The following is a 25,117-nucleotide window of genomic DNA, read 5'->3' as shown; positions in this document are numbered from 1 at the left end:
GGAGAATTTCTAAAACCCAAAAAAAAAAAAAAATAGGCTTTCTATGGCCCACTATTTGTGAGAGAGATGGGACGCTCAGGACTGGCACAGATGGCACGCTCAGGACTGGCACAGAAGCCCAGAGGCCAATATTAATCTCCCTTTTTTTCTGGGAGAATTTATAAAACCAAAAAAATATTTAAATAGGCTTTCTATGGCCCACTATTTGTGAGAGAGATGGCACGCTCAGGACTGGCACAGATGGCACGCTCACAACTGGCACACAAGCCCAGAGGCCAATATTAATCTCCCTTTTTTCAGGGAAAATTTATAAAACCAAAAAAAAAAAAAAATAGGCTTTCTATGGCCCACTATTTGTGAGAGAGATGGGACGCTCAGGACTGGCACAGATGGCACGCTCAGGACTGGCACAGAAGCCCAGAGGCCAATATTAATCTCCCTTTTTTTCTGGGAGAATTTATAAAACCAAAAAAATATTTAAATAGGCTTTCTATGGCCCACTATTTGTGAGAGAGATGGCACGCTCAGGACTGGCACAGATGGCACGCTCACAACTGGCACACAAGCCCAGAGGCCAATATTAATCTCCCTTTTTTCAGGGAAAATTTATAAAACCAAAAAAAAAATTAAATAGGCTTTCTATGGCCCACTATTTGTGAGAGAGATGGCACGCTCAGGACTGGCACAGATGGCACGCTCACAACTGGCACACAAGCCCAGAGGCCAATATTAATCTCCCTTTTTTCAGGGAAAATTTATAAAACCAAAAAAAAAATTAAATAGGCTTTCTATGGCCCACTATTTGTGAGAGAGATGGCACGCTCAGGACTGGCACAGATGGCACGCTCACAACTGGCACACAAGCCCAGAGGCCAATATTAATCTCCCTTTTTTCAGGGAAAATTTATAAAACAAAAAAAAAAATTAAATAGGCTTTCTATGGCCCACTATTTGTGAGAGAGATGGCACGCTCAGGGCTGGCACAGATGGCACGCTCAGGACTGGCACACAAGCCCAGAGGCCAATATTAATCTCCCTTTTTTTCAGGGAGAATTTATAAAACCAAAAAAAAAAATAAATAGGCTTTCTATGGCCCACTATTTGTGAGAGAGATGGCACGCTCAGGGCTGGCACAGATGGCACGCTCAGGACTGGCACACAAGCCCAGAGGCCAATATTAATCTCCCTTTTTTTCAGGGAGAATTTATAAAACCCAAAAAAAAATAAAATAGGCTTTCTATGGCCCACTATTTGTGAGAGAGATGGCACACTCAGGACTGGCACACAAGCCCAAAGGCCAATATTAATCTCCCACTGTATTTTTATCAGGGAGAATTTATACACCCCACAAAAAAAAATACAGAAAAATGAAAAGGCTTTCTATGGCCCACTATGTGAGAGAGATGGCACACACAGGGATGGCACTCTAGCAGAAATGCCAAATTGCCAATCTTAATCTCCCACCAAAAAAAAAAAAAAAAAAACAGGGAATGTCCTACAATTACTATCTCCCTGCCTGCAGTAATCTCAGCCAGGTATGGCAGGCAGCTACTATCTCCCTGCCTGCAGTAATCTCAGCCAGGTATGGCAGGCAGCAATAAGGAGTGGACTGATGCACAAATGAAATAAAAAGTGTGGACAAACAAAAAAGATAGCTGTGCAGAAAGGAAGGAACAAGAGGATTTGTGCTTTGAAAAAAGCAGTTGGTTTGCACAGCGGCGTACACACAGCAATGCAGCTATCAGGGAGCCTTCTAGGGCAGCCCAATGAGCTACAGCGCTGAGGGGAAAAAAAAAAAAAAAAAAAAACTTCCACTGTCCCTGCACACCGAGGGTGGTGTTGGACAGTGCAAATCGCTGCAGCACAAGCGGTTTTGTGGTTAATGGACCCTGCCTAACGCTATCCCTGCTTCTGACAAAGCGGCAGCAACCTCTCCCTAAGCTCAGATCAGCAGCAGTAAGATGGCGGTCGGCGGGAACGCCTCTTTATAGCCCCTGTGACGTCGCAGACAGCAAGCCAATCACTGCAATGCCCTTCTCTAAGATGGTGGGGACCAGGACCTATGTCATCACGCTGCCCACACTCTGCGTTTACCTTCATTGGCTGAGAAATGGCGCTTTTCGCGTCATTGAAACGCGACTTTGGCGCGAAAGTCGCGTACCGCATGGCCGACCCCGCACAGGGGTCGGATCGGGTTTCATGAAACCCCGACTTAGCCAAAAGTCGGCGACTTTTGAAAATGTTCGACCCGTTTCGCTCAACCCTAGTCAAGATGGTCTTCGAAGCTTACCATAATGGTGCTGGTCACTTTGGTTGGAAAAAGTTAGAAGTACTTTTAAGAGAAAGATTTTATTGGGTCGGGATGAGAAAATCAATCGAACAGTGGTGCAGAAATTGTGGCCCGTGCAACCTCAGAAGAAACGATCAAAAGAACCAAAGAGCACCACTGCAGCCCATAATCACCAAACAACCACTTGAACTTGTAGCCATAGACCACGTGAAGTTAATACCAAGCCGGTCCGGCTATGTCTATGCCTTGACCATCGTGGACCATTATTCACGCTTCTTGGTAGTAGTACCCGTAAAAGATCTGACAGCAAAAACAGCAGCCAAAGCGTTCCAAACGTACTTTTGTAGACCCCATGGATATCCGGAACAGGTTCTCACCGACCAAGGTACAGCCTTTGAATCAGAGATCTTCAGAGAATTCTGTAATATGTATGGTTGCAAAAAGATCAGGACGACGGCCTATCATCCACAAACAAACGGCTTATGCGAGAAGATGAACCATATTGTAATAGACCTACTAAAGACTTTACCTGAGACAGAAAGGAATCAATGGCCAGAGAAATTGCCTGACTTGGTGGATCTGTATAATCATGTCCCGGTGAGCTCCACCAACTGCACCCCAGCTTATCTTATGCGTGCAAGACCCGGCCAATTACCAACTGTTACTGTTCTTAACTAAGGGGGAATGTGGCACCCCTAGGGGTATTTGCCACAAAAATAGTTACTGACACTAGACACAAATACTAAAATAGCAAAACTGCACTACCACCTCCGGCCAGAAGGGGGAGCTCCAGAGACTCCCCTTAATCCATTCTGGTCTGAGAGAAGAAATGGCAGTTGGGCTAAGGAGCTGATAGTGAGAGGTCATACAGCTGAATTTCTAACAGCCCTATGACGGTTTCCAGGCCCAAATCACCGGCCTGAGGAGAAGAGGGACAGAGAAAAGGGACATTGTGAGAACCGGGTAGCATTAATCACTACCCAGAACAGGCGCAAAGACGGATACCGGATCCGTGGCTGTATTCATTATATATAATACAGCAACCGGAAAAACGTGAGGTGATATCAGCTTTACTAGGGCCGGACGCAGCAACAGACACAGAGTTCAGCGGTACTCCCGGAGGGGGTAAGCCGATAAAAGGACTCGGGTTGCCCGTCGAACCAGGACCTGGAGGGGACAGATTGGGCCGGCAGCCAGTTCACATACAGCAGCAGGGCCACACAGAAATTGCGCACAATAAGAGGCGAAGACCCCGGCAGGGTCAAAGTAACTCAGAATTCCCATACAGACTCCGGTGACAGGACTGGTTGTAAATCCTTTTATGCTAAAGTAAACTGGTTAAACGTTTCAGTGCCTCAGTCTTTCATTTGGACAATAGCCATCTATCCAGGATCGGGATCATCGCCGCTGGGAGAACCTGCTGCTGATCAAGTAAGTGCCTGTCCCCTCACGATACCCCTTACACTGTGCATTGCCTGAGGCCACAGCACCGGGTCAAGCCACCCGTGACATCCCCCTCAAGAGACAGACCCCATTGGTCCGGTGCTGGGTATCCCGGTCTCTTGGGCGTCACACTATGCTTTAAACAAAGCTGCTTTGTTTTTTGATACTTTCTTGTATTTGGTTCCGACAAAACTTTATTGATACAGTCATGTGCAGATTATATGTGTTTTTGATGCGTTTCCGCAGCAGAAACACACCTAAAATGCATTTTTTACTTTTCAATTTTCACCATCTAATGTAAGTCTATGGGAAAAGTCTGCACATAAAACTCAGTGTACCCAGAAGAGAAATTAGCAGGATGCGGATTTGAAACATGCACCACAGGTCAGTTAAAAAATTATGGACAGTGCAAAAAAGTGCCCTATTTTAATGGACTGTCTGTGAATTTCTGGACAGTTGGCAACCCAGCCACTGACATACAATATATGACCAAACTATCTCAAGCATATGGCATTTAATCATTAATATTGTGGGGTTTTTTTATTTAAAAGATGGTGTAAACTATGCTTCAAATGTATATTTTTCTCATGGGTTTACTTATAGAGAATCTGTCATCAGGTGCTTGCTACCTCATGTAAGAGGAGCCTGATATAAGCTAAAAGACCCTGAATCCATCTATATTTCACTTAGTTTTCTGGGTGTAGCCATTCGGTCACAATCAGAGCTTTTAGATTTAGCAATGAAGCAGAGCTCAGGAAGCTAGCCCCACCCCCACCAAGCTCTATATATACAATGTCTATAGACAGTGAGGTGCCTGTCACAGATGAGGCGTGTCAGACCATGGCTCACATGACCGGCTAGTCACAGCAATGATAACCTACTGGGGCTAAAATAATCATTGCAAGCAAACAAAAGCGCAGAACTTGATAAGAGAGGCATCATTGAAATCTGTGTGTTAACCCCTACCTCATGCTGTATTCAGATTACATAGCAAAAACCTGCTACCGATTCCCTTTAAGTTGTAAATGACCTGAACTTTATAAGATACTAAACTAAACAGACTGCAAACTTACATACACTATTTGGTATTTTTTGCCCAATGCATATTCTCTAGTTAGTTCTGGCTGTGGTGCAGCTTTAATTGGTTGTGAACGAATCACTAATCCATACATTTATGGGTAAAGGGTTTATTAACCTCATGAAAAAGAGAAGTTTTTTACAAACAATCAATTTTACTATAAATACTCTATGCATCAATAATATCATAATGGTATTTAGCAGTAAATTTATTCTGCAAAACGCTACGTGCAATCCTTTGAATATATACATGAGCAATATAAAGTATTTACCAATCCAGGAATTTCACAAGCTGTCTCACGTTTGTTCTGTTCTGGATCACAATATATTCTCAGCTTTTGTAATGTGAACTGTAAAATAAAAATTATATGTTATATACTGTATTATGTATTTAGACGATATACTTGCAAATCTGACATTTCACTGGTCAAACAATTAAAATTAACACCTGGACAGGGCTTTATTTAGAACTATAGACTAATAGCCCAATGCTTTGTTGGGACTCTTCGGGGTGAGGTTGTATAAAAGAGAAGAACTATGTTTTTGAAGCCTGTATCTGGCATGACTTGATTGGAAAACCACCATTTTTGGGGTTGGAGAGGTGGAAGAGTTGGGTCTTACCTCTTCTCTGCATTAATTGATGATAATTTGTAAGCACAGGGGCTACTTACTGTATGTTAAAACACTTTTAGGGCCCGTTCATGCGACCATAGGTTCTCTCATTTAGAGAATTGCATTGATTATGCTAATGACACTCGGTTCAAACTCTGATTAGAGTTTGATCAGAGTGTCAGCATAGTGTGATCCAACTCTTTTGGATGAGAGAATCGGAGCACAATGAGAGGAGAAGATGGAGAGCAATATTTCTCCACCTTCTACATCCTATGTGTCCATGGAAATAGGACGGCACTCGGATATTTTCCACGCACCCATAGACTTGAGTGGTTGAGTGACATCCGATTTCTGGCTCGCTCACATGAGATTATACATCAGATGAGTGCTGTCCAATGTTTTATAGGATAGTAATAGGACCAATGTTGTTTGATGAGGAAGTGCTAAAGCCAGATTATTTTCACTGACATCTGAGCTAGCCCTTCAAAGACAAATTCTGTCAGTGGAAAAAATCAGTCATCACCAGCACTTCCCCATTCAACAACATTCATTCGAGAGCTATCAGATAAAACACTGGCTAGCACTCTTCCAATGTGCGAGCCCTTAAAGTACCGTAATATCTTCTTGGGATGCATGATATCTCTGTTCTTGTTCATGAAGGTCTGTTAGTTACCCTGCTTACAAATCGAGCAGCTGTGAGGGGGAAGAGAGTAGAGGAGACAGGAATGGCAGAGTCCTGACCATACTGTATGTTCTCTATATTAGACAGCATGGGGCTACATAGCAGCTGTCTTAGGATACATTTACTAAGTCTAGAAGAACATTTAACATTTCACCTGTAAAAACTGTGAGGTCAATAACTGCAATGCAAAACATGGCAATGAGCCATAAAGTCACATTCTTTAAAAAAAAATGTTGATGAGATTTTGACAGCATGTTCAAAAATCTATCCTAGAAATTCTTCCTTATATGGCAGAAACACACAAATAAATGAGCAACAGCTGCAGTATAGTAATTTTAAATAATAATTGTTATTTTTATAGCGCCAACATATGTGCAGGCGATATCAAATATTACAGAGTAACTCATAACTGAACACATGCCATGAGTAGTGAGGGCCCTGCTAACAAGATTACACTCTATGAGAAAATAGGGGAGGCACAAAAATTAATAGGGAAAAAGTGCCTGTCTGGTATGGTCCAGCCATCATTATAACAAAAAGGGTCTTCAAATAACACTGCATAGACTAGTCATCAGTCAGTATCTGTACAAGTAGTGCCATTAAGTGCCTGTAGGGTGTGTAACTGGATGATATTATGGACCAGAGGGTTAAAATTGAATAGTTAGACTAGTGAAGTAAGGTAATAGGCCAGTCATTTTTAGTGCATGCTTAAAACTGTGAATACTGGAAATTATTCAAATTGTTCGGGTAGTGCATTCCAGAGAAATGGTGCACCGTGAGATAAGTCTTGGAAATAGGAGTGCAAGGTTCGGATTATTGAGGATGTTGGTCTTAGATCATTATTAAAATGGAGAGCATGGTTAGTAGACAGATATGAAGAAGGAAATGTAGGGCATTGCAGGGCTGTGGAAGGCTTTGTGAGTTTGAGTGATAAGTTTATATTTTATTCTATAGCGGATGGGCAACTGGTGCAATGACTGGCACAAGGTGGAGGAATTGGTGTAGCAATTATACAGGTGTATGACTCTAGCTGTTGAATTCAGGATGATTGGAGAGGAGAGAGTTTAGTAAGAGTGAGACCGATTAGTAGAGAGTTGCAATAGTCCAGACAAGAATTCATAAGAGCAGCAGTTTTAGAGATGTTTTTGAGGTGCAGGAGACATGAGCAGATGAGTGATCAGATGTGGGGAGTGAAGGAAAGATCTGAATCAAATATAACCCAAAGACAGGGGACATGCTGAAAGGGAGTAATGGCAGAACTATAAAAAGAAATGGCAATCTTTAGTTTAGGTTGGCTAGTAGAGGAGGGAAACTTGAGTTCGGTTTTTGACAGATTCACTTTTAAATATTGGGAGGAGATAACGATAGAGACAGTGGACAGACAATTACTAGTATTATCTAGTAATGCGGGGTGATGTCAGCACAAGATGTGTGTAATTGGTAGTCATCAGCTTAGAGATGCTACTGAAAATTGAATCTGCTCATGACTTGTCTAATAGTGGTAGTGTATAGAGAAACGAGGAGGGGGCCTAGGACTGAACCCTGAGGAATCCCACAATCAGGACACCCACTACATAGCCCTGTGATTCTCTAGAATTCCTTGTCATTGCCTCTAACCAATGTTGAAAAGGGCAGAGAGTGGTCGAGAGTCAGGAAATTTACCTATACAAGCATAATAAACAGCATCGGACTGCTAATCAACTTCTTTCTCAAGCACACTTCATGACATAATTTTTGGACAAAAATATCAATATTACCAAGGGATAACTGATTTAGCAAATATTAACCGTTTCCAATGGTTGGTGCTGGCATAAATGTCAAGATAATGTTTGCTACATTTTGATAGGTAATATTTGCACTGTATGTAAATATTATGTACTGTGTTTTTTCTTTATTTTGGAACTGTTTAGCATTCCTATTATGACATTATGTATCTTTTTGTAGCTGACAGTATTATGCCCTTAAGGCCAGAGTCACACTACCATAGAATACGGCCGAGTACTATTAACTATGTTAATCTATGGGGCAGCTCATATCACCGTTTATTTTCTCAGGCGAATTTGGCGTGCTTGTAAAATCGCAGCATGCTGCAATTGGATAAACTTGCCACTCAGACTATGAGGGGTCATCACAACAGAACAATAAAACAATCCTCATCTAAGAACTGGCCCAATATTTATGGACATAACTGTTTACTAGTGTTGAGCGATACCGTCCGATACTTGAAAGTATCGGTATCGGATAGTATCGGCCGATACCCGAAAAATATCGGATATCGCCGATACCGATATCCGATACCAATACAAGTCAATGGGACATCAAGTATCGGAAGGTATTCTCATGGTTCCCAGGGTCTGAAGGAGAGGAAACTCTCCTTCAGGCCCTGGGATCCATAGGGATGTGTAAAATAAAGAATTAAAATAAAAAATATTGATATATTTACCTCTCCGGCGGCCCCTGAACTCAGCGCGGGTAACCGGCAGGCTTCTTTGTTCAAAATCAGCGCTTTTAGGACCTGAGAATCACGTCCCGGCTTCTGATTGGTCGCGGGCCGCCCATGTGACCGCCACGCGACCAATCACAAGCCGCGACGTCACCGCAAGCTATTAACGCGCTCATTTTTAAAAATGAGCGTGTTAATGACTTTCAAAGACGTAGCGGCTTGTGATTGGTCGCGTGGCCGCGACCAATCACAAGCCGCTACGTCTTTGAAAGCCATTAACGCGCTCATTTTTAAAAATGAGCGCGTTAATAGCTTGCGGTGACGTCGCGGCTTGTGATTGGTCGCGGCCACGCGACCAATCACAAGCCGCTACGTCTTTGAAAGTCATTAACGCGCTCATTTTTAAAAATGAGCGCGTTAATAGCTTGCGGTGACGTCGCGGCTTCTGATTGGTCGCGGCCACGCGACCAATCACAAGCCGCTACGTCTTTGAAAGCCATTAACGCGCTCATTTTTAAAAATGAGCGCGTTAATAGCTTGCGGTGACGTCGCGGCTTGTGATTGGTCGCGTGGCGGTCACATGGGCGGCCCGCGACCAATCAGAAGCCGGGACGTGATTCTCAGGTCCTAAAAGCGCTGATTTTGAACAACGAAGCCTGCCGGTTACCCGCGCTGAGTCCAGGGGCCGCCGGAGAGGTAAATATATCAATATTTTTTATTTTAATTCTTTATTTTACACATCTCTATGTATCCGATACCGATACCCGATACCACAAAAGTATCGGATCTCGGTATCGGAATTCCGATACCGCAAGTATCGGCCGATACCCGATACTTGCGGTATCGGAATGCTCAACACTACTGTTTACCACTCATGGTAATTCTGCTTCATGTCATTATCCATGTTATTTTTTTGTTTGTTTGTTTGTTTTTTCTATACTATGTTGTGCATAAATATGTGATTCTTCAGAATTTGTTTTAGTCTTTGCCTGATGAAGAGACCTGAGAAGTCTCGAAAGCTTGCAATTTGTTACCATCTTTTCAGTTAGCCATTAAAAGGTATCAACCACTGAGGACTCTCAATTCTAAATATTCATAAACACGAGGATACATTCAGAACATATTTTAGTCTACCAAGCCGTATTCCCTACATTGCAAGGGGTCTCTGCCTTGATAAGGTTAAATAAAGGGCTCTGCATTTAGAGGAAACTAAACCATGCGATTCTTAGGCCTATTTTTTCTATTTGAGAAATATAATGTGCATTATTCTCACCTTAATGTGTCTGTCATCATATGGCATAGATTTACATACAATGTGAGTGAATTTGACTATTATTGTGCAGCAGCTGATTCTTATTTTATGTACTATATCTAGTATCTGGTATGGATCTGCTTTCCCAGACAGTAAACTAACCTTAGTGATAAGTAAAATGGATGCGTAAGTAATGGAGCACTCAAAGCCTTGCAGAAGTGAAGATGTAAGAGGAGGAACAGTTACATTATTCAGGTTTGATATAAATAGCCAAAGATTAGAACCAGATAAATCAAATAAAATTGTTATTCTGACTCAGAATCTCTTCATAGGGCTAAATGAATACCGTATATACTCGAGTATATGCCGACCCGATTATAAGCCGAAACCCCTAATTTTGCCACAAAAACTGGGAGAACTTATAGACTCGAGTATAAGCCTAGGGTGGGAAATGCAGCAGCTACTGGTAAATTTAAAAAATAAAAATAGATACCAATAAAAGTAAAATTAATTGAAACATCAGTATGTTAGGCTACGTTCACATTAGCGTTTTGCGTGTTTGCGTCGGGCGACGCAGCGGCGACGCATGCGTCATGCGCCCCTATATTTAACATGGGGGACGCATGGACATGCGTTGTGCTGCGTTGTGCGACGCATGCGGTTTTTTGCCGCAAGCGTCGGGCGCAAAAAACGCAACAAGTTACATTTTTCTTGCATCCAAATTTCTGCAAAAAAAGGACGCATGCGTCGCAAAACGCAGCGTTTTTGCATGCGTTTTGGTGCGTTTTTATTTGCATTGTGCGTTGCGTCACCGACGCAGCGGCGCACAACACAAATGTGAACGTAGCCTTAAGTGTTTTTGAATATCCATATTGAATCAGGAGCCCCATATAATGCTCCAAACAAAATACTCCCCATATAATGCTCCAAAAAGTTCATGATGGGCCCCATAAGATGCTCCATATTAAAATATGCCCAATATAATGCTGCATAAAAGGTTAGTGATGGCCCCATAAGATGCTCCATAGAATATTATGCTTCATATAATGCTGCACAAAGGATAATGGCCCATAAGATGCTCCATAGAATATTATGCCCCATATAATGCTGCAGAAAGGTTGATGGCCCCATAAGATGCTCCATAAAATAATATTACCTGTATGCTGTTGCGATTCAAAAAAAAAATTACATACTCACCTCTTGTCGCTGGTCACTGAGTGCCGGTGTCCTCAGCAGAGCACTTGCGATATTCACCACCGCACGCCGCTGTTTCATCCGAGTCTCTGCAGTGACTGTTCAGGCAGAGGGCGCGCGATAACCACGTCATCGCACCCTCTGACCTGAACGTCACAGCCAGAGGACGCGGAAGACAGAGCCTGATGGTGGAACGGAGACAGGTGAATATCGCATGGCTCACCCTCCTCGTCATACTCACCCCCTCCTGGCGCGGTCTCTCTGTATGTCCTTGCTTTTCCGATGGACTCCAGGGAGCGCAGCTTGCTCCTGTGTTCAGCAGTCACATGGCACCACTCATTAAAGTAATGAATATGCGCTCCACACCTATGGGAGTGTAGTCGTATCCATATTCATTACTTTTATGAGCGGTACCACATGATCGCTGAACACAGGAAGAGCTGAAGGTGCCGGAGACCATCGGAGAAGCAGAGAAGTGCAGAAACCATTCCGGGAGCAGGTGAGTATGCTGTGACAGCCGCCACTCCTGCCGCTTCCCCTCCCCTGCCAACCCCCTGGGACAATGACTCGAGTATAAGCTGAGAAGGGCACTTTTAGCCCAAATAAATGGGCTGAAAATCTCAGCTTGTACTCGAGTATACAGGATAACTTAAAGGGAACCTGTCACCCCGAAAATCGTGGGTGAGGTAAGCCCACCGGCATCAGGGGCTTATCTGCAGCATTCTGTAATGCTGTAGATAAGCCCCCGATGTTACCTGAAAGAGGAGAAAAAGACGTTATATTATGCTCACCCAGGGGCGGTCCCACTGCTGGTCAGGTCGGATGGGTGTCTCTGGTCTGCTGCGGCGCCTCCCATCTTCATTACAAGACGTCCTCTTCTGATCTTCAGCCATGGCTCTGGTGCAGGCGTACTTTGCTCTGCCCTCTTGAGGGCAGACAAAGTACTGCAGTGCGCAGGCGCCGGGCCTCTGACCTTTCCGGCGCCTGCGCACTGCAGTACTATCCTCTGCCCTCAAGAGGGCAGAGCAAAGTACGCCTGCGCCGGAGCCGTGGCTGAAGATCAGAAGAGGACATCTTGTAATGAAGATGGGAGGTGCCGCAGCGGACCAGAGACGCCCATCCGACCTGACCAGCAGCGGGACCGCCCCTGGGTGAGTATAATATAACGTCTTTTTCTCCTCTTTCAGGATACATCGGGGGCTTATCTACAGCATTACAGAATGCTGCAGATAAGCCCCTGATGCCGGTGGGCTTACCTCACCCGCGATTTTAGGGGTGACGGGTTCCCTTTAATACATTATACATTTATAAATATAGAGACAGAATTAAAGTAGGACCCCATAGGAGTCAATAATAATCTCTTACACCAGCCTAGCGCCAAACTTTTCCAAACATCCAACATTACTAATTGAACTTTACATTTAAGTTCTTTGTGTAGTAATGACTAATGAATGGCTGTTTATATTATACTAGATGGTGGCCCGATTCTAACGCATCGGGTATTCTAGAATATGCATGTCTACGTATATTGTCCAGCCATGTAGTATATTGCCCAGCCACGTAGTATATTGTCCAGCCATATAGTATATTGCCCAGTCACGTAGTATATTGCCCTCATCAAAAAATAGACAAGTAAATGACAGTGACAAAAGGCATAAAATGCAGCCATTAAAAACCACCAACAGCTGTGAAAAATGGACGCCCAGCCTACATAATACCCAGGTACTTTATCCAATTTATACTATCAAAGATGGCTTTCATTGACCCATCACATAATGTTGTTGTGGGTTTTTAATAGCTGCATTTCATGCCTTTTGTCACTGTCATTTACTTGTCTATTTTTTGATATTCTAAATAAAGTTTTGCATTTACTATGGACGTTTAGAGTCGCAATTTTTGTTTGTGGTTTCCGTATCCTCCCCCCTTATTTTTTATCTAAGTGGTGAAAAAACATTCAAAACTTTGCTAAAAAAAAAAAAATGCGCCACTTTCCGATACTCGTAGCGTCTCCACTTTTCGTGATCTGGGGTCAGGTGAGGGCTTATTTTTTGCATGCTGAGCTGTCGTTTTTAGTGATATCATTTTGGTGCAGATACGTTCTTTTGATCGCCCATTATTGCATTTTAATACAATGTTGTGGCAACCAAAAAAACATAATTTTGCAGTTTTTTAATTTTTTTCTCACTACACCATTTAGCAATCAGGTCAATCCTTTTTTTTCATTGATAGATCAGGCGATTTTGAACGCGGCGATACCAAATATGTGCATGTTTGATTTTTTTATTGTTTTATTTTGAAAGGGGCAAAAGAGGGGGTGATTTAAAATTCTATATTTTTTTTATTTATTTCATATTTTTTTTAACATTTTTTTTTTACTTTTGCCATGCTTCAATAGCCTCAATGGGAGGCTAGAAGCTGGCATAGCCTGATCGGCTCTGCTACATAGCAGCGATCGTCAGATCGCTCCTATATAGCTGAATAGCAGGCTTGCTATGAGCGCCGACCACAGGGTGGCGCTCACAGCAAGCCGGCATCAGTAACCAAAGAGGTCTCAAGGAGACCTCTGGCTACTATGCCAACACATCGCTGACCCCCGATCATGTGACGGGGGTCGGCGATGCAAGCATTTCCAGCCGCGCGACCGGAAGCTGTAGTTTAATGCCGCTGTCAGCGTTTGACAGCGGCATTTAACTAGTTAATAGTGGCAGGTGGATCGCGATTTCACTCGCCACTATTGCACGCACAATTCAGCTGTAAAAAACAGCTGACATGTCTCAGCTTTGATGTGGGCTCACCGCTGGAGCCCACATCAAAGCAGGGCATCTGACCTCGGACGTACTATCCCGTCTGAGGTCAGAAAGGGGTTAAAGAAAACCCGTCAACACGATTTAGCACTATAAAGTAAAAGTATGGCCATAATTGTGTTATTACACTGATTAAATTGTTACTTTTGTGAAGGAGTCAAATCAGTGGTTCTTTACTAATGATGGTTTTACATTTTATTCTGATGACATCTTCTGTACATCAGGGCGGGCCTGGAGAGGGATTGGGTCTTCTTCAGCTCCATCCCCTCTGTCTGCTTCATGTGTTTCTATAGATCACTGACCTTCCTCTGTTTTGAAACTTCATACCGCCACTCCCATCATTAGATGGGCGGTACGTGCATAGTGTGAGTTTCCAAGTCTGGTCTTCGGGTCTTCAATAAAATAGTGCCAGAGCAGGCACATGTGCGGATCAAGATCTGAACTGAGATCTGGCTAGTTATTTTTTACTACTACATGTCTACTGATTACCTAAGTAAGTAACGGCACAATGCATAGAGCAGGCCACTTACAAACCGATCAGCTGACTACAATAGAGACACTGCTAAATTCTTGCACAGAAGTAAGAATCTACAATTAATGGACTATCCAAGGATGATCTTTACCCCTTATCACTTAAAGGATGGACATTTTGGACAAGTAACAGATCCAGTGGACACACTACTTGTGGCTTTTGATTATTGCATCTTTAGGTAAGAACCATTCACTTATGTAGAGAACAGAGACATAGCTATGCAGCGTCAATAGTAAAAGGATCTAATGTTAATAATAATTAAAAAATAAAAAATCATTATATACTCACCTTCTGCCACTTTTCCTGCTCCTCGCAACGCTCCGGTATCCGCTCCATGCAAGCATCAGGTTCCGGTGGCAAGGATAGTATGCGACATGGACCTGCCATGACGTCACGGTCATGTGACTGCAACCTCATTACAGGTCCTGCGTGCCTGCGCGAGAAGGACCTGCTATGATGTCACGGTCATGTGACCGCGACGTCATCACGGGTCCTGCGCTACCAACCCTGGAACCGGAAGCTGCCGAGTGCACCGCACACAGGCGACATGACAACAAGGGCTCCCTTGGAGGGTGAGTATATGTTTATTTTTTTATTTTTTAACCTGTGACATACGTGGCTGGGCAATATACTACGTGACTGGCCAATATACTACGTGGCTCTGTGCTGTATACTACATCGCTGTGCAATATACTACGTGGCTCTGTGCTGTATACTACGTCACTGGGTAATATACTATGTAACTGGGCAATATACTACGTGGCTGGCCAATATACTATGTTGCTGGGTAATATACTACGTGACTGGGCAATATACTACGTGGCTGGGCAATATACTACGTGACTGGGCAATATACTATGCGGCTGGGCAATATACTATGTGACTGGACAATATGCTACGTGGCTAGGCAATATACTACGTGTCTGTGCTGTATACTATGTGACTGGGCAATATACTACGTGGCTGGGCAATATACTACGTAGCTGGGCAATATACTACGAGGCTGAGCAATATACTACGTGGCTGGGAAATATACTACGTGGCTGGGCAATATACTACGTGGCTGGGCAGTATACTACGTGACTGGGCAATATACTACGTGACTGGGCAATATACTACGTGGCTGGGCAATATGCTATGTGACTGGGGCAATATACTACGTGGGCTGTGCAATATACTACGTGGACATGCATATTCTAGAATACCCAATGCGTTAGAATCGGGCCACCATCTAGTCTCTATATAATGACCAACATGGATATTACTGCCATATGGTCAGTGGTAGATACCAGTCCTACAGAACATGTAAGAGATCACAGCACAGTTACAGATAATGTCTTACCGCTGAAGTTCTGTGATGGAATCGTTCACTTTTCCCGTCTTTTCCATCTGGCCCAGACCGACATGACAACTTCTCCAGCCAGGACTTGTCTGCAGAGAATACAACAAAGACACATTTCACTTCTCACATTCCAGCCCCATCACCATCTATCCCCAACCTGCACAACCTCCTCATCCTGCTGATACCCAAATACTGAGCTGCTGCTGCTCTATGTGTCCCTATTACTGCACCTGCTGTGCGGTTCTCTGTGCCTTCTAAATTCGAAAGAAACCATCTAGAATATAGTAATGCCGGGTGCAAGCGCCCTACAAAATAGTGCCCACATTTTGCTCCCTAGAAAGTAATATTGCCCTGTGTGCCCCTTTGATAGTCACATAAACCTGAGTTCCCCTATAACAAGAAGTGCCCACTTTACATTTAATAATGTCCCAATTCTCCCCTCTGTGCAGCTCCCCTATACAGTATAATGTCCCCTCACTGTATAGTACCATCCACACAGTATACTGACCCCTTAGCAGCCCCAAACTGTTTGATGGCTACAACACTGTATGATGGCCCCTTCACTGTAATCTCCACACTGTACGATGGCCCACTAGATAGCCTCCATATAGTATAATGCACCAGATCATCCCAAATATAGTATAATGCACTCCCCATAGGTCTCCATATAGTATAATGCACTCCCCATAGGACTCCATATAGTATAATTCACTCCCCATAGGCCTACTCTATAGCACAAGGCAGTACCTATAGGCAGACTCTATAGCACAAGATATCACCCCCATAGGCAGATGATGTAGTAAAGGCAGCACTCCATAGGCAGACTCTAGTAAAAGGCCGCATCCCATAGGCAGACCCTGTAGTATAAGGCAACACCCCACAAAGCAGACCCTGTAGTATAAGGCAGCACCCCATAGGCAGACACTGTATTAAAAGGCAGTACCCCATAGGCTGATTCTGAAGTATAAGGCAGCACCTATATAGGATCACTATCCGAAACGCGCGTCGGAGCGCGTTCTAATGAGGACCTGGCTGACCCTGCTGACTCGGTTATTATATTCAAGGTATAGTGCGCTCCCCATTTTGTCATAGACCACATTTGGTTTGCCCAGGCTGCCGCACCTTGTCTGTCAATCTGTGGTGCTCTAGCGGCTTTTGCTGCCGCCATTCTAATATCATAATCGGCAGCATTGTGCCCATGTGGGTTATACATAGAACCATATTGTGCACTTTTCCCTGCTAAATCTGGCACTTTGGCACTTCGGCACCTTAATCATTTCCCCTGCTTACACTGCAGCATTTATTTAGACCTGATAGACCGCTTTTTTGTGCTTGTTTTTGTCACTTCTTTGCAAAATTTTTTGCACCTCCATTGAGAACCATTTTTTGCACATTTTAACTATATAACAGGTACTTTTACCGCCCCCACTTTTTTTATATTCTGATTTTTTATTCTTTATTATTGAGTATTGGCACGTTGCACTTTGGTCTGTGCGGTCTACTATATACACATACTGTTTTTTGGTGTCTCCGATTCTACTTTTTAGATATATTTATGATTGGCTGCGGTTAAAATATGGGATTTTTTACATTCTGTGGGAGCCATGCACCTTCTCATACATGAAGATACTGTCAGGGTCAGCCTGTACCAATTTTCCTTTTTATAAAAAAAGTTTTTTAATATTTATATAATATTGTTTTTTATATTGGTACACATACTTTTTGTCCTTATGCGTAGAATTTTGAGTAATTAGAATATACATTGCCAATTGTATTTAATAAAGGCGTTTTGATATATATTTCCTGCTTGGTGTTTTATCTTGCTTTTATCCATATACTGGCTATGGTAGTCTCTAGCACCTATATAGGCAGATCCTGAAGTATAAGTCAGCCACCTATAGGCAGATCCTGAAGCATAATTCAGCCCCCCTATAGGCAGATCCTGAAATATAAGGCAGCACACTTATAGGCAGATCCTGAAGTATAAGGCAGCCCCCATAAAAAAAAACAATAAATAAATACTCACCTTTCTTCCTCCTTGTTCCAGTGATGCTCCGACCTCCCGCTCATCTTCTGACAGCAGGCGTGGGTTGGTGATGTCATCGCGCCCACTGTCAGCATCGGCGTCGGTGACGCCAGACGCTGACAGGGGGATGATGGGAGGAGTGCAGCGCAGCACTCCTTCCATCATCAATGCAGTGATGGGCGGAGGGCCCACTACTGGCATCGGGCCCCCCAGCCTGCTCAGGGGCCCCATATCGGGCAGCAGAGCAGGGAGATCGCTACGCGTGCTGATACAGTTACAGTAGCATAGCTCCGGGTGGGCTCCCTCTGAGCTCCGGGCCTGGGGCGATGGCCCCCTCTGCCCCCACCCCCGGTAGCTACGCTACTGGTAGAGAATCTTTCTTGCATTACAGAACACTTTGCAAATTTAATTTTGTTTTCACACCTTTTGTACCAGGCAAAAGTTGCAGCAGGTGAGTTTTTTTTACCTCAGTATTTGTAAGTCAAAACCTGGAGTGGGTGATAAATACAGAAGTGGTGCAAATGTTTCTATTATACTTTTCCTCTTATTGTTCCTCTCCTGGTTTTGGCTTATAAATACTGATGTAAAATACTGACCAAATACTGAACGTGTGAACGTGGCCTGAGATACCTGAAAGTTACAGTATACTATTTTTTTTAATTGAATGGAAGATTTGATTAGTTCCCTGTATCCACTATAGAATTAACCATATGTCTGAGGTTACTTTGCGTGTAAGCCAGTAACTTGGTTAAATGAGAATATGTTTGCAAACCACAAATAAAACTTTCACACATCACATTTAGCAAAATATTAAACCTAGCAGTATATTCCAAAAAAGAAAAATGGCACTTAGAAGTTAATATTTTATAACCCTGCAAATCCTTCAAATGAAACCCACAGGATATCACATTCAAGATTGTGGTTTTTAGGCCATGTTAAAGTACTCACACATGTTTAAAAATAATATGTTTGAGATCGGTTATAGTAACCTTCGGGCTACTTACAATGCAAATAAGTATTTTTCTGGAAATTGTTCAAGGACAACTGAACATAATTTAATTTGATAACATCTGGCTGCAAATATAAAAGCATCCTCAAAGCCACTAGCGGAAAATTTGTATGCAGTGTATCTCGCTCTGGCTTTTTGTGGAGACATGTAGGTTTAGCAATAGCTAGAGTGGTTTGTAAACCTTTCCTTTTGAAACATCAGCACACTAAATTTTGGGATTTTTAATATTAAAAAAAATTTAATTAATCTATGGTCCAATGTGGGTATAAAGAACGTCCTTGCATTGGCTTTTAGTGTCACCATATTTTATGTTAAAGCATTCAAATGTAGGTGCAACTCTCATCTGTGAAACAGATGTAACATTAAGTGGAAAACCATAATGTCCCACAGGTCCTAATATTTTCATGTCTAATTCCATGCTCACTTCAACTAGCAGCACTGCAATATATATATTGATAAGTTCTCGTAAGTGTTCTCAGTGGTATCGGAGGATGTAGGAACAGTTACACAGCAATATTTTAATCCTGCTATGTACATCACAATTGGAAAAATAAATAAATCTGTGTTTGCTTGGCTGGGTGGAGGGGACAGGTATTGTAAGCTATAACAATACAGATGCTGCACATCATTTGGGAATAATGAGTTAATTGAAGGTTTGATTATGGCACTTGCATTTAGATTCTGGCTACATGGCTGTATTTTTGACACCTTTTCTTGAGATTGTTGCAAAACAGCACGGGGCTAATTTATTGACATAAAGCACCACCATTGTGCTACACCAGTCTTGCTGAAATAGGAGGCACCAAATTCGTTAATGAATTCAGCACATCGGGTAAGTGCCACGCGCCTTCGAGCACTGCGCCCAAAGTGCTACTCTAGATGGAGACTGGAGTAGCTTTTCTGATGTACAAAACGCAGCCATCTTTGATGAATTTTACAGGCGAATGTGGCTATGTGATTAGACCCCTATTTTAATAAAGTTATTAAGGTCTCAAAATTATTTTTATATAGCAAAATAAAACTTCTTCCACTGAACATAGATGGGGACAGTAGAGAAATTGTCACTCATGTTGAGGGGACAGGATTTCAGGACCTGAGCCCGGGATAATAAAAAAAAACTTCATCATAAAGCTTGAAAAGAGTTTGGACACATAATGATTGTGGTTTGAGGGCCTTGGTGACTTTACAGGTTCTCTGTAAGCAATTAGCATTATTAGTTGGGAAGAACAGCAAAGCAAAATCCACTGTAGAAACCGATGAGATTTCACGTAAAAAAATTGGAATTCAGTTACCTGAACTGTTTCTTCTCTTCCAGAGTACTTTCCAATTTGTGTTTGGCCACTAACATATATTCCTATTACAGGTAGTAGTTGTATGGTCTCAATTTCTTGATTATCAATATACAAAGTTGCATCCTCTTCCGTCACTAAAAGTCGTATCTGGTGCCAACCTTCATCAAATAATTTCTAACAAAGGAAAATAATCATTTATTTCGAACTGCAGTAAATATGGATGTGAGAAAATGTTTATTACATTCAATTCAAATTACATATTCATATAATGTAATAAAAAGAATATAATATTTTGAAAGATTATTTACTGGAGTATTTTATTTCAATTATATCTAAAGGTCTATTAACATGGCGACATTATTGTGAATGAGCATAGAAATGCTTGTTTCATGATAATCTTGCAGTCTGACAAACTGCTGACAAATGAACAAAATTGGGCAAATGATCTTTTGGTTTGCACAACAGATCATCATTTCAGCAGCTTATCACCCTGTATAAACAGGATCTACAGTCCTCAGAATGTGAGAAATTGTTTGTGCACTGAACGGTCTATCACCGATAGGGATAAGCGGACCCATGGAAGTTCAGGTTCAGGTTCCAAAATTCGGTTCGGGTACCAGAACCGTACCCGAATGTGAAAGAGAATCTGAACATCATTGAAACTTTGGATCTGGAAAAAAAATTCTCTCTCTACTTCCCCGGGAACTCCGAACATTGCAATGGACTTCTGGGAGAAGTCCACGTTCAACGATTAGCACAAGACACTAACTGTCCGGTATGAACCCCGATGGGTTCTCTCATTTATAATAGCAGAGCTTTCAGTGTAGATCTGAAGCCAGGTCTAAGTAGCTGATTGGTGGTTGTTTTGGTGCTAAATATCATGTTATTTCAATGGACCATTAGAACTTTTAATGTTCCAGGTTTTTTTTTCACAATGCTGGTTATCACCAACTAGAAAGATATGATAATTATGTTTCGTAGAGCTGTATTTACAATATTGGTAGGTGTTTTTAGCATCTTTTAAAATTAGATTGTTAATAGACTTTGCCGCAATAACTTGACTTAGCAATTAATAAATGGTGAAATGTTTCAACTCTACAGTCAGATGTAGTGAAAATTATCATGACTCACAATGCACCATTTTGATAACATGTCACAGAAGATTATCTCACTCAGATATCCCTGTACTGTATTTTCTGAGTCAAAGTACCCTTTGCTAGAACGGTACTGTAGAATATAAGAATAGATATTAGTTCTTATAGGGTTCTTAGGGAGATTATGCTTTGAATTTGAAAAAATAATTAATTATGTAAACTGTAAATTGGTATTTATTGCAGAAGATATACTTTAACTACTTACCGACATATAACAAACAGATAGTTTAAATGCCACCATCAGCCTCTGACAGCAGTATTTACTATGCTCCGACAGGGTGGTGAGTCATTCTATTCGCCTATCAACATGCCTGGGATGGGAGGCACCGTTGGATTGCCATGACAGCCGGGACTCTGCTAAAACCCTCGTGCCTGTCATGATGGCACTCCTCTGAAAACCATTCACTATACATATTTGATATCTTCAAAATCATATTGACCAGAAAAATCATATTGCCAGGTCATTTTTACCATATAATGAGGATGGTAAATTAAAAAAAATATCATGCAACTCGTCCCTCAAAAAACAAGTCCTCATATGGCTATTTAGACGGAAAAAAATTATGGCTCTTGAAAAAAATGAAAGGAAAATATGAAATGCAAAAATGGAAACTAGCCATGTCAAGAAGTGGCTAAAAACATTATCTTGTTTATACACCTCCTGCCTGTAAACCCTGTTAAGACATATGAATGTGATAGAAGGAGGTCTCTTGTTCCAGATTCTCCTTTATTTTCGAGTACGAAAAGCCACTACAAAGTGACCCCTCCACTGACAAACATATGTCATCCATTCTTGCATTACATTTATGAGCCATAGATGTTTGCTGAGAAAAACAGTCACTAGACACTACCAAATTCAAAGGGAATGCAATGCATTTTCCATGGAGTAAAGCAGTTTATTTAACATAAACACCTTAATGGTGATTCTCAATATGTTTGTAGCACTATCTTAAAAAAAAAAAGGTAAAATATTCTGAGAGCCATACATTTTTTTGTCTTTTTTATTTATTTGATGGTGTGAATTGTTGAATGTTAGCATGTTTTTCGCAGGGTGAGTTTCAGTTGCTATAGGTACAGTACCATTTTAGTGTCTTTAGAACATTTTGATCACTTTTCACTCCATTTTTTTCAAGATAATTTAGCAACAAAAAAACAGCAATTCTGCTATTTTGATTTCTTTTACATTACAGGGTTCGTTGCTTGGGAAAAATATTTTTATGTTTTATTAGTCTATTGTATAATTCTACTTATTATATTAATGTAAATATTGGTCTTCGATAAAGCCCAAGCTCGACTTCATAGGAATAGTATTTTGGAGACGGGTTGCAGAGGGGGAGCAATAGGAGTCAACCACAAACCCCCATTCATAGCCTCCTAAATGATGCCGTCCCCATTGACTATGGCAAGAGGTTAAACTGTTGTAACCTGAGATAGCTCTCATCACAGCAATTACTCTTGAGTGCCAGTTGCATAACACAGAAAGCATCTGTACTGTTTGGCGCATGCTATAGTCCTTGGTCAGCATTACATAGAGATGGTGCACTTCTGCCATAAATCTATGGCACACGTTGTCAAGCAGTTGAACTAGACAATCACCTTTATTTCAGTATGTAAATGTTTTGCACAAACAAAATAATTTTACTGCAGAAAAAAATATCTTGTCTATCTACACATAGTGAAATAAGCAATATATTTAAATATATTTATATATAATTTTGTTTTCATGAGAATGCAAAATGTATCTTCTCTTCACTGGGCCACTCTTGATCATGTACATTCTCATATAATCCCTCTATCTATAATATGCTGTATTACTAGGAAACATGTCTTAAAATCATGGATTATTAATATAATATTATACCTTTACTCCAGGTGTAGCAAACTTAACAATTTGGATATCATTTGTTTGGCTGGTTGTAGTAAAGGACAATGTTTTGTCTTCTCCATTCAATGAAACAGCAGTTTGTACTACACCATCAAGCGCAACTATTCTCCACAAATCCCATTTCTTTTTTATTTTAAATCTCTGAGTGGACACAAAGACATATGATGGGGGAAGACCTTCTGGAAAAATATTTCTATGGAAAAAAAAAGAAAAGCAAATTTACAATTTCCCAGCGGAACTCAGTGGAAACTGTGCAAAACCCCCGAGCTAAATAATCATATGCAATGCAATTCTTAATGTTATTCTTAAAATAATTTATTTTCATTGTTTTACTATTAAGGTATATAGAAACATCATAGATGACAAATAGATTAGATAGATTGATAGATAAATATGGGATAGATAGATTGATAGATAAATATGGGATAGATAGATATGGGATAGATAAATATGGGATAGATAGATATGGGATAGATAAATATGGGATAGATAGATATGGGATAGATAAATATGGGATAGATAGATATGGGATAGATAGATAGATAGATAGATAGATAGATAGATATGGGATAGATAGATATGGGATAGATAGATAGATAGATATGGGATAGATAGATAGATAGATAGATAGATAGATAGATAGATAGATAGATAGATAGATAGATAGATAGATATGGGATAGATAGATAGATAGATAGATAGATAGATAGATAGATAGATAGATAGATACTGTAGATAGATAGATAGATATGTTATAGCTAGGAGATAGAATTACTTTACCTTGTGAACTCTGTAAGATCGATTTGTGATGTTACTTCATAAGCTTTAATTGCAGAGATGGAACCCTTAACCTTTTTAGCATTTTTCTTATTCATTCCCAAACCTAAAAGTATGTCAAAACCTTTTTCGTCTCGAGCTGCCACTGGAATTCTTGTTGGACAAACAGATTCTGTAGTGCAAGAGGAAATCCATACAGTAAATTGTTTAACTAGTAAGTGACCATATTTAATGATTAATGCTCTAGTTTTAAGAGCACATAGTTGTGCACTATACTTCATCAAAACACATGCGTTTACTGTGCGAGACATTAATATCACAATAAGATCACGACTATATCTCAAACTTTGACAATACCTGTGAATTAATAAATAACACAACGGTAATGATGAAGTATATGAAACAGTTATTATGATTAGCTCAGGACTACTTGATCAAACTCACATTTTTTATGTATGTCCTTTTGTAACGGATCGTTTTTACCAGTGTGTCCCAAAGACATTATACAACCCAAAACCATGGGAACAACTTTTTATCTACATAGTAAGCTGATTTAAGAACTGCTAGCGGCTTATCACAAATGATAAGTGAGACCATATCACCAAGAATTTTGACATAAAATATACTATGAAAAAAGCTTGTACTTGAAGAGGAGAAAACAATCAGACAACTAGCTTTGTGTGGAGGCTGACAAAACAAAACCTTATGGCTAGCCTGTAAGTGCGAGTGTGTTACCCATTAGCAATGATATGAACGCTGTTAAAGTAAGAAAAAGATTTCCAAATTTAAAGGCCGACATTACAAATCACAAATCTTCACTTGAAAATGAAAGACATTTGCATTTTTAGTGCTACTATTAAAGCCTTAAAGTAGTTGCTTATGACTATGTAGACATAGCATGTGTGTTTACAGTGAGAGATTAGCAAGTTTCAAGTATGTGATTCTAAAATCCAAGGCAGGACTAATCCAGGAGAAGAAATCCCCTGATGTACTTACCCTCCTCCATTGGCATATGCCATAATAAGCAAGATTAAAGTTCATTCTTCAAACACTGCACCATTAGTATGGCAAGTCAAACACCTTGTCATTGTAATGAAATCGACACACATCCTTCTATAGAAATGGTTAGAGACAGTCGGTGTCAGACGGATGCCGCTAAATAAAATAAATAATAAAGCACAATCGCCACCCGAGGTCCACCGTGCAGAGATGCTAGTGAATAATGACGGAATACACAGTGAGCGATTACCTGTACACACTGGGTTGAATGCCACTCAGTGTGAACAGCACGTGAACTGAACTC

At 41.2% G+C, this 25,117-nt stretch overlaps 1 protein-coding gene across 1 annotated transcript in view; it reads right to left on the bottom strand.

The window, feature by feature from the left end:
* COL21A1 (collagen type XXI alpha 1 chain) overlaps positions 1–25,117 on the bottom strand; it is a 536,987-nt gene that overhangs the window by 310,993 nt on the left and 200,877 nt on the right. Inside the window, exons 4-7 of the mRNA XM_069726746.1 lie at positions 23,818–23,986; positions 23,014–23,230; positions 19,999–20,172; positions 5,083–5,160 (exon numbers count right to left, since the gene is read on the bottom strand). Of these exons, the coding sequence (XP_069582847.1) occupies positions 5,083–5,160; positions 19,999–20,172; positions 23,014–23,230; positions 23,818–23,986 (638 nt within the window). The remainder of the gene's footprint in view (positions 1–5,082; positions 5,161–19,998; positions 20,173–23,013; positions 23,231–23,817; positions 23,987–25,117) is intronic.

This window comes from Ranitomeya imitator, chromosome 5, assembly GCF_032444005.1.
Source record: "Ranitomeya imitator isolate aRanImi1 chromosome 5, aRanImi1.pri, whole genome shotgun sequence".
In the NCBI taxonomy this organism is placed as follows: domain Eukaryota; kingdom Metazoa; phylum Chordata; class Amphibia; order Anura; family Dendrobatidae; genus Ranitomeya; species Ranitomeya imitator.
This window is presented reverse-complemented; position numbering and strand designations above follow the sequence as displayed.